Genomic DNA, 20,321 nt, shown 5'->3' on the forward strand with positions numbered 1-20,321 from the left:
AGATTTGCACACTTGTTTTTTAAAAAAATCTAAAAAAATTAGGGGAGATGTAGTTGCAAAACAAATACAAGAGTTGTGGGTTGGAAAATGAAACTGTCCTTTTCCGTCTTGGACATTTTTCATTCTTCATTATGGCAAAACAGATGTCTGAGTTTCAGTGGAAAACCTAGATGATTTCTGACAGTCACTCATGAATAATCACTATTATGCTGGAGAAAAGGCTGAGGGTTTTGTCTATAACACATTTAAGAGAGGCTTAATACAGCTCTGCTGAACTGAAAAGCAGTGACTAAGTTGGAGTTTTTCTTTGTGAGCATACAGCAGCTGCAGAGATCTGTTCTGGGAAGGAAATTTGGTGAACATGGGGAAAGGTGGAAAATGTCCAGGAGAAATAAACCTGTAGTCCATGGAAGAGATAAGACAGCCACAAATGGGAACTGGAGAGTAAGGCAGAGATTCTTCAGATCTGCTTAAGCAATTTGCAATTCAACACTCCCACTTTGAAAAAACAGGAAGTGTTTTGCAAACCAGCATCTCCATAGGATAGATCCCTTCTATGGAATGCATTTTTAGCCCCTTTTGTAGGAAAATTGCTGGTGAAGCCACACGAGATAGCAGAAGAAGTCTTAGGCTGGATTTAGGTGAAGTAACATTAAAACCCTCATGGAGTGCAAATTAATTGGAATGAATTTAATTGGGACCACCAGTTTATTGGGATATCTCCTGGGGAACAGATTTAGTTTAATGAGAATGGATGGCAGTATCTACTGATTAACTGGGAGAGAGTTAGCATGTGTTGAGCTTAATGGCAAGGGCTCTGGCAAGTCTCAAAATGTGTTCAAGGTTTTTCCTAGCTCAGAAAGATAAGGACTGCTTTTAGTTACTATTGTCAGAAGAGATTTTATTTAGGAATGGATCCTATTCACACTGTTTTGCATGCAAATTCTTCTTTCCAGCAGCAGATTACATAATTGTGATATAATGAGAGAAATCTATATTTTTGAAAAATCCAACCATCTCTCTTCCTGCAGTAAATATAATTAGAGATAGATATGAGGTACTTTAGCAGGGGAAGGAAAAGCAATTCTGCTGTCAATGAGCATAGCAGACAAGACAGGATTGACAGATGCTGGTGATATTTAACAGCTATATTCCTAGACCTTCTTCACTGTCTGTATCCGTTTGGTGCTAAAAAATTATTCCTACTCTGATCACTTTAGGGACTTATTATGTGCTTAAATTTATAGAGGTATTGAAACCACAGCTAAATCATATAAAATTTTGCCTTCAAAGTTCCTTTGAGCCCCATGTCCAAGACACATCTCCTATCCTTGCTTCTACTGGCTTTTTGTATCTTTTCCCTTTGAAACAAACTGTGATCCTCTAGAATTCTTGGCATCCCAATTTAATATAATTCAGAATTTCATCTACAGTGTATGATGTCATAACTATCCCTTAATATCTACTGATGTTGCCCTTTGGTTATCCTTAATTGCTTGTATAAATTTACTTTAAGTGTTTTACTTTGAGTTAAAAACTCTCTCCTAGTAGCAAAATGTCCTGCTGGGAAAGTTTTGGTTTAAGATCTCCCTCTGTTTAAATTGGCTGATGCTTAAATATTTGTACTCTTGAATTTTAATTCTTTGTACTTTTCCCAGGGATCGAGGGCAAAAAAATCTGAGTACAACAATAATATGAATGATTGATACAGCCTCTATCAAAGTTGCCAAGTTCCTAATCTCAACATTTGCAATGTTAATGTTTTCTACAAAATTGTCAGTTATCTTGTCTATTATGGTATTAAATAACTGTGGCTGCCAGAGCCAAGCTGTGCAGAAGTCAGCTACACAGTTATTAAACACATTAAAGTAGAAGACATCAAAAAAGAGCCTTTTCCCTTCCTCCTGGCACCTTTCATTTGTTGCAGGTGTGTGATTGTATTTCAGGAGTTCTAGTTGAAGAATCCATGTAAACAGGTTACTCTCCAAGGTCCTGTTTTACTGTAAAGACAGCAGTTTATCCCACCATTCTGCTCCTTTTTCATTTCTACTGTCAATTCCTGTTACTTCTTTCCACTTCACAATCCAGTGCCCTCTTCCAGTCTGAGGCCAGACCTCCCACGGACAAACTGTGGTCGTAGAGAAGCCATTCCTATTTTTTCCTAGTGATCATTTTCCAGACACCAGGCTGCTTCCATTAAGGCTGTCAATCATCTGAAGACTCCTTGGATTCAATCCCTCTATCTGGACTCAGAGCTTTTCCTTTCCTGTCAGTGATATCCTGCTCTCTCCTCAGCTCACTCTAAGCCTGATTTCTTTGCTTTTGTATCCACACTGTCCTCTGTAGGTGAAAAACCACTCCTGTGTGTAACTGGGAACCTACTGAGGCCATTTTTATTGTGCTGCCTTCAGCTTTCTTGCTGACTCTGTGTTACAAAGGTTCAGCACACATTTCTAATCTAGGGGGATGGGAAAACACAGCATTTCCTACTCCGTAAGAAGTGGTGCAAAATCACAAGGATTTTCAGCCTTTTTCAGCCTATACAAAGTGTGTGCCACAAAGGAATAAAAAAAGATAAAAGCAGCAACCCCCTGTAGTGAGCCATCCAACCTACTATTCCCTTCAACAGCTGAATGCTGATAAAAACATTTCATATTACAGAAGGAGAAATGTGAGGTAGAGCTTGTGATTTGAATAGAAAGTAGGGATCTTATTAAAAAGAATTAATCTGATTACTGAGTGATTTTCAACATGAAAAACTTGCATGTGAAAGTTGACTTATGTGCCTATATCCATCCCCCAGAATTTTGCTATTGAATCCCATACAATATGTTTAAAAATAGCTATTAAATTTATAATGCAGGATCTACCTTGACACAATTAAACCTGATTGTGTAACTCTTCTTCTTCAGCCAAATAATTGTTTGAAAATCACTTGATGGAACAGTAGCAAGTCCTAAGTAGTCATTTAGAAGACAGTGTCAGGATTCTTGGTCTCTTAGTGGTGTTAGAAAATTTTGACAACATGAGAAAGAGCTTCCCATCCTGCAGTATCAGGGATCTGTGCAGAATTGCTGAGGGCATCTGTTGTTGATGCAGGAAGAGGTGATAGAGTCTGAGTAGGATGGGAAAAGATGTTTGGACTCACTACAAACTCATCACACACCATGGGATACATCAACTCCCTCCAAAACCCAAGAAGCTGCTTCAAAGCTGAGCTGACTTTACTGCATTTTGTAGAAGGAGGACTGCAGGCCAAGATGTGTGAAAGTGGAGAGGCTCAGAACATTTTTAAGAGGACCTTTGTAGAAATATCCTTCCTCTGAAATTTTCTACAACAGTTGAGACCTTAGGAGAGGATGATCAAAGACCTTAGAGCTCATCAGATTTTGATTTAAAAACCTGCAGGCTTTAGGATATAGAGACACACTTCTGTGTGTGTGTAAATTCTTCACTTCAGGTTAAATCTGATCTCTACTTCATGATGAGTCCAAGATTTTTTAACTGTCTGTCTTGGTAAAGGAACATTTTGTTTTAAAAATCACTGCTGGAACTACAGGAACAGCTAAACTAGGAATGACCAAAATATAACTGTAGGCCATTAACCAGTCCAGTTGCAATAGAACGAGTTTGGAGATGCTATTTGTACTGTCATCTATGTAACACAATGTCCTCTCATCCCAGCATGTTACCAAGCACTTAGTGACATGAAACCTGGAGAATCATACCTGGGATCTGACTATATTGTTTAGATAATCTATGTAAAAAGAAAACCCTCTGAAACTCTCCTCATACGTGGCATGGTGCTGGGCAGCTATTTGCTAGTGCAGCCATGCTGAATAGAGCACAGTAAATATGAAAAATGTACTTAGAAAAGGAAGGATCTTCACACCCTTGAGAAAAGCTCTGCATACTTAAGTAATGATTCTAGACTTGCTTTTAGTTATTGTGCTGTTATTCCCAGGTTGAAGCACTGTTTTCAAGAAAAGAAGATTTCATGGTATAACTTTTTAATGTCTTGGACAATCTGCTCTACTGAAATTTTTGAAGCCTTTGTCTTTTGTTTTGTGGGGTTTCTTTTATTTTATTTTTTAAAGGATTCTTTTAAGTGTATTTCTCCTGTAGGAGAAAAAGAAGAAACACAGATATCCAGGGGAACATAGGGATTCATAGCTTTGAATTATGGAGTAACATCACGTCACAGGAGCCAGGTATTCATCTCCCATAACTTAAATTCATCTCAGCATCTATGAGAAAGACACTGGATAAAGCTGCTTGTCTAGTCTCTAGTCAGTGGAAGAGATGTGCCCAAAGGATGCTTCTGCCTATGTGCTTAGACACCTGCTTGGAGGTGGCAGTCATGCTGTGGAGGTGTTTCTGTCTCTCATTGGAGTAGAGGGGAGCCTCGGGACAGTCTGAGTCCTCATACTTAGTTAATAAGCTAGAAGTAGGAGACATGAAGCACAAATTTTGTTCTAAGTTCTGACTACTGCTTCCTTGTATCAACTTGGCTAAACCCAAAAAGCTCATTGACTTCACTTCCATTAGAGAACTAAAGCCAGTGCACACTCCTCCATGCCTAGTAGGTAAAATATGAAAGTTTATGTGTAAATTTCTTCTAGTTATATGGACACCAGCTGCATTGTTATACCTACCCAGTATCTTGCAGGTTATTTTTCTTTATCTTTTTCCTTCCTTTACCTATTGTCTGTGTTTCAGACCCTATGACTGGTATTGACCAGTTCTTCTTTCTACTTGCCACTTGTATGGCTTCCATTTTATGCAGAATTTTTACTTCTTCTCCTAAAAATTTTTGATTATATGTTTCTAGTCTTTTATTCCTGGATGTGAGATTTGTTTATAGCAAAACAATGTGAAGAGTGATTGATAAGTCTCTAAAACCTTTTTTCCCCCATGGCTTGGCTCAAAATAATTTGCAAGATTCACTCCTTTGTACTGAAAAGAGATATTATTTGTTTGGACTTTATTCTGTATACCAGTATCAAATGTAACAAATTCATCATCTCTTTCTCTTAAGCTACAACTCATTTTAGTTCAAAGATGAGTGCCTGCATTTATTGTAATGAAGGCAAGGAGCTTCATGTTTAATGCAGCATTTTCATAATCAGGAGATTGTTAGTATAATTTTTTAACCACTGGTAAGAAGCACTGTACTGGCTGTAAATGACCATCAGCATAGGATGTTAAAGCTAAAGATGACAGAATTTTCTCTCCTGTGTGTCACAAACAGCTCTTTATAGAGATTATGCCCAACTCGCTGCAGTGTTGTAGTCTGTGGCAGTCAGAGACCAACATGAGATCTACCTCTGCTGTCTTAATATTTGAGTTATATTCTACTATTTTAGAGTTGCCAGGCACAATACAGAGAGCTGTTCCCATGCTCTTCAACCCACTTAGTTTATCCCAAACAAGCTATGCAAACCATTTTAGTTGCACAAGTCTTTTCTGTGAGCTGGAGTAATTTTCTGGCCCCAAGGCACACTGCTTCTAAATCTCAGAGTTTATGACTAGATTCTTAGTTCTGGCATATAGGCAGCTAAAGAGGCTCTTTTCACGCAGCTGGGAGGGGTGGGGGGTTGGTTGGTTTTATTTCTGACACCTTGATTTTATGACAAAAGAAAATACTTCTTCACCTTTCAATCCCCTTTTTGTTACCTAGGTTGATGCCTGGCTGGTATGGTCCACCAGTTCCACAGGCAAGTTTTCCTATTTGCTGTAGATGAATACAGCTAAACCAAGTCTCTTCCTCACAGAAATGGATGAGGATTCTACAGAACCCAGATACCCCATCTAAAGCCTTGTGCCTTGCTATCAGCTCCCTTCCTGCTTTCTATTCTGTTTTCCATCTAGCACAGGAAGGCTCTCTGAGCAGGACTTGTATGAATGGCTCCTGTCTTTCAGCAGTCGACTGGGGAGGGTTTTAGAGACAAAAGAGCAAGCTGGCATTAACACCTGTGGGGGACAAAGCATTCAAGTTCCTCATTCTAATCTCTGAGCCTTTAGAACTGGATAAATCGGCTTAAGGGAGGGCGTATGCAGTTAAAATGCTGAAAGAAGCAGGCAGATTTGTGCTTCTTTAGAACTCTCTTCCAAAAGGGCTTCTGGCCTGTATCTCTTCCTCCTTGTGGAATATATTCTCACTCTTTATTCTTTATCTCTGCCTGTTTAGCCAAAAGAAAAATTCCTGGAAGTTGAGCAATAGAAAACTGAGCAAGACCATGTAGGGAGGATTTATGAAAAATCTCATTGCAGCAGATAAAGGCAATTACATGGGTCACCAAGGAGTAAAATAAGCCCTGCTCAAATGGAATTTCTTCCCTTGATGTGGTATTTACAGAGCTCTTGCGTCACTGTAGCTGGGAACACTGGGATGAAGATACATTAATATAACAGCATGAAAATTCACAGAGGAGCAGAGCAGGTATTGGGGAATCATCCAACAGGGAGATAATTCTCCAGTCACCCTGAGAAGGGAAGAGGAGACAGCTGCTTTCCCTGATGTTGTATGGGTCTGGCAGCATCTCTCCTGCCTACAGTCTGCTCCTCTCCTCAGTGTGCCCTAGGAGGAAATGGGTAACTGCAAAAAAATAAAGTGAATAAGCAGAGACATTCAGAATGAGGAGGAAAAGGTCTGCCTTCTCCAGCTGCTGGCAGGGGTGTCTCCTGGTTGCAGGGTCCCCAGGACTCCAGCCAAGGCGAGAAGGGAAGAAGGGAACCACTGCCCTTGGGATGTCTCTGGAGGAGAGTTTTGCTTGCTCAGCTTCCTTCTTCTGTCAACCCCATAAAGTCACATGGATTGAGCTTTGCATGTCAGAAGCTTTAGTGCAGCAGGGTGACACAGCCATATTTTCAATTCTTTGCATTTTCTTACAAGATCTTGGAGATCTAACAAAACTAACTTCCCCCCTGTGACACCTTTCATTATCATCTTGAGTTGGGTATTGAATGGCTGTAGCCTATAAGAAGAAATTAAATCTATCTTAATAAGATAGCTTTAATAATTAGTAACTTAAACTATAATTTGCTGGCATCTTGTATAGAAATCATAATTTTACTTTACTAAGCATCTTTTGTCTATTTAGTCACTGAAATATTTGATATCTCTCTGTAGCTATACCAGAAATTTGAAAGAAAAATAACTAAAATACTTAAACAGTAAAGTACCAGAAATTTTGATAGGGACATTAAATAATCAGCTAATTTGAGACAAAAACATGCCAATGTTGTACTGTGTTCACTTCAATTAGTCTCTTCATACAAAAAATTATATTTTGGTACAAGACAGAGCAGATTACTACTTCAACATCACCCAATATTGGAACAAATTTCATTGAAATTACTACAGTTGGTGTATAAAGATCCATTCAGTAAATTATGCTTTTAAAAATGCATTGAGAGACTTGGACTAATTTTATTAGAGGTTTTAATTCAGATTCTTTCTCTAGTAGTTGGGTAACTGTGAAAGAACTATTTATTAATTTAAAGCTCATACAGCTGATTGATGCATGCTAATGCATTTAAGATTTAATAATCACATCTTCCTTAATTGAATTGTATTTGCTCAGACAGAGCATATAATTAAATCAAGTCTTTTGTAATCCTTCTCATGCCAGATTATTCTATGGTACATTGGGGAAGAACAGTCAAAAGAGTGAATTAAGTTAATTTAAGCTCATTGAAAAAATCTGTAGTCATGTGAAAGTTTAGTATATCAATCATTATCCAAAATAAAGAGATTTATTCTTCCATAGAAATGTTTTGCAATAATCAAGAAGTTTATGGAGGTAGCAAGACTTAAAATACAACTAGAAAGGAATCAGGTGTGAGAAAATCCAGCAAATTTCTCCAGCAGATAGTGAAATCCTTACACCACATGACCAGAAAGCCACTTTAGACAGTTGCTCTCAAATGCTGTTATGGAGAATGAAGATATCAGAGGGCAGACAGAGAAAACAAAGCCAAGGCATGCCTAAGAAATCAAGGAGGAACGAGATAATGCTTTACTGGACACTTCACTGTGCTTGTGTATACACTGTCAGCTGTTCCAAGTGCCTAGAAAGGGCATTCCAAGACTATAGGAGAAAAAAAAGTGGTTTCAATGAGAGAGAAAAATGAGTTAGAGCTGGGGATGGATTTCAAGAAGACATGCCAAGGGAAAGACAGAGCAATAAAGGTATTTTTCAGGAAAGAAATGTACCTGACAGCTGAAATTTCTATAATCTACTTTGTCTGTTTACTAAGAGAGTTGTAAGAGGAGGAGGATAGAGCTTAGGCATGCAGAGGTTTACTTATTGAGCAGCCTTTTCTGATTGCTGGGGACCTTTTGATAGGATAAAACAACAGCAACATAATTCATAGTGTGATCTTCAAGCTTGGCATTTTCTTCTTTTTATGATCGATCAGAGGAATTGAATAAATGGATGTGTTACAAATGCATCTTCTGTGCCCAAACCATTTTAGATCTATTCTAAAAAGCAGTGATATGGAAACAAGCAGAATGTTATTCTCTGATAAATGAGGTGTTACCTCAAGTCTGAATTATTGACCTGGTCTAATTTTTCCATCAGAGTTAAATTATAGAATTTATCCTTTGCAGTTAGCAACACTTGTTTCTGATTTTTTCTGATTAAATACCACCTGCAGCAGAATCTGACTTCTGTCCTTGATATTCCAATACTATAACTTTGTTAAAGAATACATCATGGGGCTGTAGTGTTTTGTCTGAGGACTCTGATATCATGCTCTATGGCATTTCACTTCAAGAATGATTTGCTCTTATTGTCATATTCAACCTTGTATCAGCAAAGGTCTTATAAAGATTTGTTTCCTTGACTACCCCATGAAATGCAATTCCATAGCTGTAAAAGGAAAAAAAATTTGACACTGGTGTTTAATTAATAACAACATATCACAGCAAGAACTCTGCTCAGCAAAGTGCTGTCAAGGTTCTGCTTGTGAAGTAAAAACATGCTTTTCCTTCTGTGCAGGTGATCTGTAAAAGAAATGCAGGATGATTACTTTTCTTCCTGGAACAACAAGCCCTAGTGTTGATCATTAATGTTTCTCCCTGGGTAAGCCTGCAGTGGCTGAGCAGGGTGTGTCACTTCCCACAGCACTCCAGCTCAGCCCTGACAGCTGCAGGGTTTGCTCCCAAAGGGAAATAATGCCAACCTACATGGCACACAATTTTATTATGATAAAATCTGCTTACAGCCTCCTGCTAAAGGTCTTCTTGTCACAGTGTCATCTTGAAGTATTCCTGAGGTTTTCAGTTCAGGGCATGTCCTGAGTCTAACATGAGCTCAGGGTAAAGGCACCTGCCACCTCTCATTCAGCTTTTTTTGAATGCAAATCCGAGCAGCAAATTCAAATGATAAACAGGGATACTTTATCTAAATTCAGTGAATGCAAACAAACCTGGCTCTAGGCTGGAGAAGGGCCCTGCCATTCCTGGCCTGGGTTCTGCTTAGATGTGCTCTTTGACATAAAATATGGATGAGCAGACTATCACTGCACAGGCTGATTGTTCCTCTAAGCAGAAGCTGGCTGCTCATCTTTTTCAAGTGCTCAGGAATTTGCTCCAGGCATTAGATATCTTTTGTGACAAAAAGTTTTTTCCCAGTTTAGAACTGTTTTATTTTGCTGACTTAGGACCAGTTCTTTGGGAAACCAGCAGTGCTGAGGATCTGTTGTTTATAAATGAACATAATCAGTTCATTACCTAACCCCAATGACAGCAGGACAAACTTGGAAGCCAGAGGGCAGCTTTACTTCCCACCAACTTCCTTGGTCTCGTACAGCATTGCAATTGTGCTTGGAAAAGGTGACTTTCCTATCAGCTCCTCAGAAGCCTCTCTAGCCAGCTAGTCAGCTCCACAGCCCCTGCTTTCTACTGGCACTAGAGATGGAGCTGACAAAATGTGCTTTTAGTGTTTCCTTGTACCCATCATCTGCCACATTTCACATCAGTGGTGTGCCCTGCCTGGATAGAGTCCTTCCTGATAATAACATTCTAAATAGATCATAGCTGGAGGGAATAGAGATGATGCTGACTGATACTAATTCCCTGAAGCCAATGTAATAGTATCTTCTGAGACTATGTTAGTGACAGGAGGTTGAAAGAAGAAATGTTTGTTTCTTGAGGGAAAATGGAAAAGAAAGAAGTACAGGATTAAATATTACGCCTCTAGTGAGCAATGCACATTGTGCTGGAGGTATATGCCACCTGTGATAATAAAGAAAAGGTCTTAGGATGTTGATGATCCTTTGTATCTTTAGTACTGTTCTGTGAGCACAAAGTATGCAACCAGAAAAAGAAAATGTACTAATTCATCTTTCTCCATTCCTCTCTTGATTTTCGCCTCTCAAAAGTCATTGTCTTATCTTGATTAATTCTGTAATCTCTCATAGACTAAAGGAAATAGTTTTGGATTCTGTAGATGCAGTATTATTCCTGAAAAATACTTTTTTGTATTTAGAAAAAAAATAATATGTTATGAAACAGATGATCTATAGTGACCTGGACTAAATACACTGAATGATACTTTTCTTTCTTTCTTTCTTTCTTTCTTTCTTTCTTTCTTTCTTCTTTCTTCTTTCTTTCTTCTTTCTTTCTTCTTTCTTTCTTTCTTCTTTCTTTCTTTCTTTCTTCTTTCTTTCTTTCTTTCTTTCTTTCTTTCTTCTTTCTTTCTTTCTTTCTTTCTTCTTTCTTTCCTTTCTTTCCTTTCTTTCCTTTCTTTCCTTTCTTTCCTTTCTCTCTTTACCTCCCTCTTTCTCTCTGATAAAACCTGTCTTTGCCATTTTAATTTTATCTGCAATGGGAGAGAAGCAGCTGGCTTTGTAAATTGGTTCTAAGAAAATCTAAGAAGTTCTTTGATATTTTTCTTTAGGCAGTTGATTTGGTTAGAGAAAATATAAAAGTTATTAGTAAATTTCCTTCTTGATGACTTTGGCCAAGACATGTCACTCTTCTATGCCCTGTTTTTCATATTCACAGGTGACACCAGCTTTTGTGAAGGACTTTGAGATTTGAAATGCCTGCTACAGAACAACTTTCCAGGCTTATTTTTGTTCTTGTTTTCCCTGCCATTGTGGTAAATTGGCAGACAATCACAAAGGACCAAGGCACTTACAAGAAATAGGTTAGAAACACCCACATCCCATACAGACTTCTGTTTTTTCATCTTTGAAAACAACAGATTTTTCTGTTCCCAGCTAGTCAATATGGTATCCCAAGTGGTTGTCCTGAGAGACAAACCATGGAGATGAGGATGAAGAAAATGACTGAAAACCTCCTGTATCAGAAATGCATGGCAGTGGCCAAGAGATACGACACATGATAAGAAGGAGTTTTGCCCTCATGCAACAGAGACAGTGTTGGAAGTGAGAAGTGCCCACTGTCACTTTACAGCTTCCTTAGGCTGCTCATAGCTGTGGAAGATGTCCTACTGAGAGGGAGAGACAGAGCAGAACAATCACATGCCTTTTGGAAAAATGGAAAATGGCTTCCAGAACAGTCTCTCAAGATGTCAAATTCATGTAGAGCAATTTGGGAGTGGCTGGGCTGCCTTAGGTGTCTCTTGGGAAGAGAACAGGGCAACCATCACCAACCCTGTAACAATGGAACAGCAATGGGAAGTGAATCTCTGTTCAGAGAGAGTGAAAGGACTGAGGATGTCTGAAAGGCTGTGTGCTCATGCTCATGTTCCCAAATTACCCAGGAGAATTCATTTGTTTGACTGCAAAACTCATGAACCTACTCAGTCAGAGCTTGTGTAGTTCCTACAGGTGTTAGTGTGTGTAGGTCCTATTGCCTATTTGGCAATATTTTTAACTTGGAACACGAGTGTGAAAAGAGTTAGTGAGAAATTGACATCTTTAGCACAAAGTGCCTGTAAGCATAAAACCATGTAGCCTTAGGTCCTCCTAGAAATGCATTTGTTCAACTGCTATTTTTGTGAATTGCTTGTTTCTGTGCCATTTACGGTCATTTCCTTCCACAGAAATATTATTTTGCAGTTTAGTCCACAAAGCACAAACCTTCTCTGGCTTCTGCCTTAACTAACCAACCAGTATAAATTTCTCTTGAAATTCACAGCTGTCTTCACTGAATGTGAGTAAATGAGCCTGCCAGGTTGAGCTGACTCTAAACTTTCTTGTCTTTGGCATGCAAATCCTTTTAAGTATATTTAGGCCATCTCTATTTGATTTTCATGGGACATGGGGGAGGGAGAGAAAGATCTTCTTCCATAAAGGAAAGAAAATGAAAAAGATGGGCTTGAAATCACTCTGTTCAAAGTCACAATCAAAGTCATCACGTTCCATTCAAGAACCCAAGGATGCTGGGCTTCTGTTTTCCTTATGTTTGTATGAGAAAAAGGATTTCTTTCCATTGTTTTCATCTTTCACTTAGGATTTAAACCATATTGGGGCTGTGACTGGTAGGTAGCACAATAGACTTATGTGCATTCTTGTGACTGGTTCAAATTCCAAAGCCAAGAACTTAAATGTTTTTAATGCCTGACTGAAATTTTTCATCAAATTCCTCAACACTTCCCATTTTCTTTACCTTCCTGGCCTGGATAGCCAGCAAATCTGCTTCTTTTAAAATAACATTTCCCTGACACAAGGTCTCAGAGCACCATTTAAAACTGCCTAGCTCATATTTAATTCATATTTGGATTTCCCCAACTGGAGGTTCTTAAGTAAATATTATGGCCAGCACACTGGGAAACCCCAGATATTCAAGTGCTTGATAAATAACTCCTAATAACATAGAACATAAAGTATTTGCTGTACCTCTTAGTCCTCCTCCAACTCATAGGCAGAGGCAGGAATGGGATAAAAACCAGTGCAGTGCTCAGAAGGTGCAGAACTTCAGGCATGATGATCATCCTTAACACAAATCCCTCTTTACTGCTTGTTTATATAATAATTTCTTCCAACTTTATGGCAGTCTCACTCCCAGCCTGCCTTGATGTAAATGAAAAATCAGACTTTGGTGTGTAATATTCTGAAAGTTCTACGGTAAAATTAAGCTGTAAATTTTGTACATTTTTTATTGCAAAAATGTAAGAGTTTTCATCTTGAGAGATCATAAAATGTATAATGCACTGTGTGCAGAGGGCTGGTGCTGGCTTTGCAGAGGTGGGAATCAGAGCTGATACCAGCCAGCAGTCTGCCTGTCAAACTTTGTAAAAAAGGCATATTTTAGGGTGTTTCTGGATAATAAGGTCTCCTGAGCTCTTTGCAGCTGGATTCCTGTGATCATGTTTTCAAGAACATTCAAAATGCAGATGGAGGAGGAGAAATGGGTGCAATTTTCATTAGCACTAGGGTTTATTAAGCAGCTATTATTAGGCACCAGTTCTTCCCAAAAGAGGATACAGTTAAAAATCTGGCTTATGGCATTAAAGGTAAAACCACAGAACTAACTGGAACCAAAAGCCTTAAAACTTCAAAAGCTTTTTAAAATACATTGCTTAACTCTAGAGAGGATCATATGGAGAATACAGCTAGATTGAGATCATATAAAGGATTTCTTGTGGTTGGGATGACTTAAATAATCTACTTGCAATTGCTGTTTGTGAGCAGCAGGACCATGGCAGAGCAGACTACAAAAGCTCAAACAAGTGTAAAGGGAAGTGAAGATTACTGATGGCAGCTGGAACTAAATATCATCAAAATTTATTTGATTGAACAGTGCTGTGATGGAATCACAGTACAAAATGTGAGGACTCTGCTTAGTCTTTTTCCAGATCTTAATGGAGAAAAGAGTTATTAAGATTAATTATTTAGACAGACAGCCTGTATATTCCACTCCTTAACCAGTTCTTACAAGACTAAAGAAATCTTCTCCAGTTGAAGACTCTTACTGTAGTAAGAACAGGAGTTTTATGATGCATTACAGGAGAATTTTAACTCTGTGCCACATTCCTCTACTGTTCCATGTGTTTAGTCTTGCCCAGTTTAATACAGCAAGCTCTCCCCTGATTTCAGGATTGCATTTTTTAGCACTTAGCCAAGTCAGACACCATGGTTCCTATTTTACATTTATACTTCAAGTTCTAAAGTGACAGAAGTTTCAATTGGATACCATTTGCTGTGATCAGAAGTGTGCTTTCAAATATTTTTAAATATTTTATAGATTAGCACCCAAAAGGAAGAAGAGCCTAGAAGAAAAGTAAGTGCTGCATCAGCTTCTTTTCTGTGACTGCTGATGAATTAATGATTATTGTTTTACATCTCTTATACCAATGGCAGGCATGAAAGGCTTTAACATTCAGGATACCAAAAATGTTAGAAAAGGGAGGTGACATGGAGTCCTAGATGAGTTGCAATGAGCAGGGAGCAGCCACTGGGAGAGGGGGAATTGTGAGTCACATGTTAGGGCAGGGAGTAACCCAGCTCCTGGGAGCATCCCATGTTATCTGCAGGCAAGGGGAACAAGGGACCTCTGCCTGGGGATCTTTCTTTTCCTACTTGTTGAATTTGAGCCCACCAAACAGTACAAACGTGTGTGTGTGAGTGTGTGTGTGTGTGTGTGTGTGAGTGTGTGTGTGTGTGTGTGTGTGAGTGTGTGTGTGTGTGTGTGAGTGTGTGTGTGTGTGTGTGTGTGAGTGTGTGTGTGTTCACATGTGTGCCTACAGAGGGATGGGGTAGGGGAGAGAGGGAGAAAGTAAGCACATGGTTTATATACTTGGATTTGTATAAGGGTGGAGAAATCCAAAGTGTTTGATTTTAGAATGACAAACAAAACAAATCAATAAATGCACACAGCTGTTCCTCCTAAGCAGGAAGGGGAGAGAAAGGTATCCAAGAGCCCAGTCCACCATAAGCTGCTGATCAACCAGACCAGCTGTTATTTCATTTAACTGTCTCTGAAGTATTGAGGGCTCTTGGAGTGCCCTGAAAATCAAAAGGTTTGACTTATCTAAACCAGATATGGTTCTTTCTTCCTCATCTTTTTCCTTTCAATGGAGTTTCTATTTGACATTTGTTTTGGTTTGTTTTGTGTCTTCAGTTTCAATATTTCAGAAAGCAAAGCAGTCTGGAGTTAAGTGGTGTACAGAGCCTGATTGATCTTCTTCAAGCCTCTAAAGATATCTTCAATGACTGTCATATTAGTGGGATAAAGAAAGGCACAGTGCTCCACAGGAATGGTTTTCAGTTTTTCGCTGCTGTGCTCTGAAATAATTTCTCAAGGATTTAACTGGATGCTGAAACAGCAGTTTAAAAATTCTTTGCTTTGATCTGAAATACCTGATAAAAACACATGGATTTTCTGGAGTCTTTCTTTGGGTGTCTCTATTATTTTTATTTCATTTACCAGCCTGAATGACTCTATTTATCTTTTGTGGTGCATAGGTAATAAATGTTGGGTTACAGCTGAAGACAAAATCCTGAAGTGATTTGGGCTGAAAGAAAAAGCAACAAAGAAGGAGTGGAGAAAAAAAGCAATAACCTGAGACCAAATGTTGTTTATGCCTTTACAATGTTTAAACATGTACTTATGAACAAATGTCAGCTACAGCACAGCTGTAATTTTGCCCTGTTGTTAGCCAGTTGCAAAAGCTCAGGCCCCTATTCATTGTTAGCTATTGAAATAGGATTCTGAGATAAGAACAATGACATTTTCAAAAATGTGTTTTTTAGTAGAGGCTGGTGCCTCTCCTGGATGCTACAGTCTGTGCTTACTCAAAATCCACAATAAATTGTTCCCCCCGGTCCAAGCTGCTCATCCATGCAATTGCTCCCTGAGATCTTTGGAAGTTCAAAACTGTCATTCTTTCCTCTCTAAACATTCTACTCACAGTCCTTTGGAGTTTTACCCCTAGCAGTGAGCACAATGTCCCAACATCGTCAGCAATGAGCCAGGGCCCCAATGGCTTTGCCATTTCTTTTTGACATCTTCAAAGAACCAGTGGTGATGTGTCTTGCAATCTGGAGGCCACAAAGGCTGCAGTATTTTCCTCACTTGGTTATTAATTGGCCTGTGACAGTGACATTGACATTGTGGTGGCAGACACATGCAGATTGGAAATTAATACACTGAGCTTGAGAGTTACCAAGGAACTTAAAAGTCAGGACACCCAAACTCTATTAGATCACTTAATAAAAGCTGAGTGGAAGTATCTAAGAAACATGAGAAAACCTTGGATTGCCTTAATTAAATTTGATACTTAATGAAAACATAAATATTTAAATCCCATGAAGTTATTAACTAAATTAACCAAAATTATTTTAAAGGTACAATTTACTCAGCTAGATCATCAGTCTAGGAAATTTCTATTTAAATTGGTGGAGCTATTTCATTGTACACAGCTTGAGCTCTTCATCATGATATCTTTTCTAAGCATAACTGCTTTTAGAGCTTGAGGGTGCTTTTGTGACAGTTACATACATGTTTTTCCAATTGCTTAAGTACCACAAAACCACATTTAATATATTAAAATAAAAAAGCACTTATGATAACTTACCATTCTGTAAAGTTTATCCTCCAGATCCTGATTAATTCTTTGTAAGGCTAGGTAATTGTTTTGTATCCTAAAACAAAGATGATATCATGTAACTGAATGCATTGCTTTTATGTTGTTGTTTTTTTTAACCTGTATTTTCACATCAGTACAAAACCTTGGCTTGCAATACTCGAATTCTATTTTCTTATCACTCCTGTTACCAGTCAGTGGTTGCCTTTGAAATGCAATTACCACCTGCTTCCTAAGCAAACTTCCAAACTTGTCACATTTTCTTACTATATTTAGCAGCACATTCCAGCAGGAAGTGAAGATATGTTGGTCGTTCTGCACTTGTGTGCAGCCACAAGTTACAGCCTGGGAACTTGCACAATGCAATTACAGTTTTACATCAGGCTCAAGAATAGTATGGAAGAGAGGAAGCTTCAGCTCTAGGCTGAGGCAGCACAAAAAAACATTTATTGTGAAATTGCTCCAGAATCCTAATGACTGTAGCAACATGTGGGCATCAACATGTGACTTAGAACAGAATATTTCTTCTTTCAACAAAAGTTCAAGAAGTTGCCTATTTTTTCCAGGAAGTATATTTAGATAGCTTAATTGAGAAAAGATGGGTATTTATTTTTATCAGGACTTAGGGATTGAATGAACTCACAAAATGAGGCTTCCCTACTTGTTCCAGAGCAACACACCAAAGAAAAGTTTCAGCCTGCACATCTTTAGGTTACTTGGATGGTAGCCTTGGTACTGTATGAACAAGCTGCACTGCCTGTGGGAAAACCATTGGAATTTTGGTAGTAGCCATAGTTTTATCTCCACAGAACCTAAGGAGGATAGCTCCTTGTTCATTAGTGCCCATCACCTCAGGAGGATGTATAACAAATGGAAAGCAAATGTTAGAAGCTCAGCTGTGAAAACTATGAATGAATAAATCTATACGGCTGTACTGATCAATAGGTCAAAGTGTTTTCAGCAGTGAGGAGATTTTAGGAAATGTACAAGTGTTTTCACTGTAAGAGTGAACTCAGATGTAATCCACGTTTATACAGCAAAACACACTTCCTCTGAGAAGTCTGGCTCTGGGTGTATTTTCTGTGTTTATCAGGATGGGACTGGGATCAAAGAAGTCTCTTTGTTTATCATTTGGTTAGGAGTGGCTGCTGAAACTGGAATGATCTCTTTCCCAAAGATGCCATAGCTGCAAATCAAAAGGTCCAGCCCACCCGTCCTTGGCAATGTGATGCTTATCTTGGCTTCTGTTGCCATGGAGATTTCCTTTCCAGTCAAATGATAAGAATTCTCCATTCAGGGCAGCCCAGTGGCTTGCAGTGCCCTTCTTAAGGGATGCAGAGCTCTGGCTGGGTCTCCCAGCGCTGTGATAACATCTGCTGACAGACCTGAGAGGGGATGTCTGTGCCAAGGACACCTGCTCTGTGGATATAAATAATGACATTCCCAAGGGTGAGCCTCCTCAGGGTACCAAGGGTCAGCCCACAATCAGGGCAGCCACTCCAATATGCACTGGGGCAAGTCTCAATGTTGCCTATGTTTTACAGATCTGCTGAGCAGAGACTTCCTTCCTCTGAGGAGGATCTGTGGTCAATAGTGTTTGCTAAGGTGGTGACACAAATGGGCTGAAGACCTCTGAGTCTGGTACTGTGTGCCTTGGTCAATACTCACCAATTCTCATAGTGCTATTGTGTTTGTGTCCAGGTGCCTTAAAAGATTGGCTGAAGTTTACAATTCCCTGCATGGTCCATGCTCCTCACAGCATTTACCACTAAGCCTCTCTACAGACATTGATTTGTGCAGCTCTAGGTTGACTTGGGATTTTCCCAGCCATTTAGCTGTCAACACAACAGAGACAAATTTCAGGGTACTCTGTACCCATCTTTTCATGCTACAGAAGAAAGCAGAGATGATCTTGATACAAGGAGGCTTAAAATGGCTTTGCCTGCAGCTACTCAGCACAAATATTTTGTTTTGCTGGTAAGGATGCCTGCCATGATGCAGGAAGAAAGGATTTAGTAAAACAGTGCCTTCTGGCTGAGCCTAGAAGAGCCCCAGCATCTTCTCTGTCATGGTTTATAGTTTTTGTCTAGTAAAGCTAAATAGAACAGGTTAAACTTGCTTTGCACCCAAGCAGTTTGTGGTTCGAGTGGAGGTGGTGTAAAAATTGAGTTAAACATTAGCACCTGCAACGCCCTAAAAGTTTGCACGGGTTCAAAAGCACTTGCATAACTTCCTGAAAGTAAAGGGAAGAAAAAATTTGGTTCAGGGCTTCTCTAGCCCAGGTGCCCTTGCACCACAGGATGTTCTGCAGTGGTTACTGATGTGGACAGCTCAAGGGAGACCCTGGAGGTTCCCTTTCCATAACTTGGAGACCATGAATAAAACCAGCAGTAATTGCTGCTTGGAGAGCAGACTTATCATGGTAACAATGGGTTTGTTCCTCAGCTTCTGTTTTCATTTTTTCTCTTGATATGGATGATTGAAATGTTAATTATCATTAATTATTTTTCAATGACAACACTTCCATACCATGGATGGTTGTAGAGTGTTTAGCAGGAGTTTATCACAATCTGCTTCCCACTTTGTAGCTTCTTTTGCCTTTACCCATCCAATTTTTTCCTGTTGTATGTTTAGGTGAAAGTAGCCCATAAACTCTAGCTCTCTAACACATTCATTTTGGAGTGAGAAAATGACCAACTCCCAGTACAATCAAATCATATCTAAAAAAAAAAAAAATCCACTCTAAGTAGGAAGCTGAGCTTCAAAAAGTGTTTCTATTGAGAACAGTATGCAAAAGTAGTCAAAATAAGCACAAACACATACACATGTACCCAAGCACATACACATGCACGTAGATGTATAAATCCCAAACTGGAAATTCACTGTGCCAAAAGAAGTGTTAGCAAATGCAGGTGGCAAGGAGAGAAATGCACCCAGAAATACATGGAAGAAAGTGTTTAAGGGATAAAAGAGGAACAGAGTCAGATCAATCTTTAAGCAAAACTTTAAGATAAAGGGAAGGGAAAATAAAAAGTAGGAAAAATTATTCAAATTTGAAAATGATCTGATGAGCAAATGGTAACTTAACCTTGTTTGCAGAAGAAGTACACCCAGACAGCCTGAACATTGTGAAGTATGAAATATTTTAACCTTGTAAATCTGGTTTTGAAAATAAAATGAAGGGTAGGCTTCACTGTGCTGCAAAACTGCTACAAGGATAAAGTCATGTGAATTGAATTGATAACCTATTATTGTGTGTTGGTGTATTTTTGTGGTGTTCATGTCATCAGGAGACACTCATGAGTGACTTCAGGTGCACATATGTGCATCCATTAAACAAAGGTTTAGATTCTTGACCAAATACAGGCTTAATGAAAAATATTCTGACCATATTGAACAGGTCAGGTGTCTGTGCTCCAGCCCACCAGACAACAGCCCTAAGGCTGCAGATCACCACTGAAGAGGGAGTCTGCAAAAGCCTCTACTTCTCTGCTTCCACTCAATCTCAAGCCCTCTTAAGGCCAATAAATACATCTAAAGTAAAACTTAGTCTTGGGCTGACTTTCTTAAAAGAAGAGAATTTCTTCTAGAGTGTGGTTAGCTTTGAAAAGTGACTCTTGAAAGAGTGGCTTCTTGTTAAAAAATAATTGTCTCTCTGTTATCACAATTTATATCAACATTCTTATAAAAACAATAGTTTTTCCTTCAGTACTCCTGGTCAGAACACCCCTTCAGTCTGTGAAGTGTTTTGCTTTTATGAAATAATTATATGTGTGGGCTAATCTCAGTGCTAAATACATGCTTTTATGAGTT

The 20,321-nt window shown here is 38.9% G+C and overlaps 1 protein-coding gene across 1 annotated transcript in view; it reads right to left on the bottom strand.

Annotated features, from left to right (window-relative positions):
* Positions 1 to 20,321, bottom strand: part of BEGAIN (brain enriched guanylate kinase associated) — a 149,056-nt gene that overhangs the window by 37,233 nt on the left and 91,502 nt on the right. Inside the window, exon 6 of the mRNA XM_050974833.1 lies at positions 16,500 to 16,566. Within this exon, the coding sequence (XP_050830790.1) occupies positions 16,500 to 16,566 (67 nt within the window). The remainder of the gene's footprint in view (positions 1 to 16,499; positions 16,567 to 20,321) is intronic.

This window comes from Serinus canaria, chromosome 5 (assembly GCF_022539315.1).
Source record: "Serinus canaria isolate serCan28SL12 chromosome 5, serCan2020, whole genome shotgun sequence".
NCBI classification, from domain to species: domain Eukaryota; kingdom Metazoa; phylum Chordata; class Aves; order Passeriformes; family Fringillidae; genus Serinus; species Serinus canaria.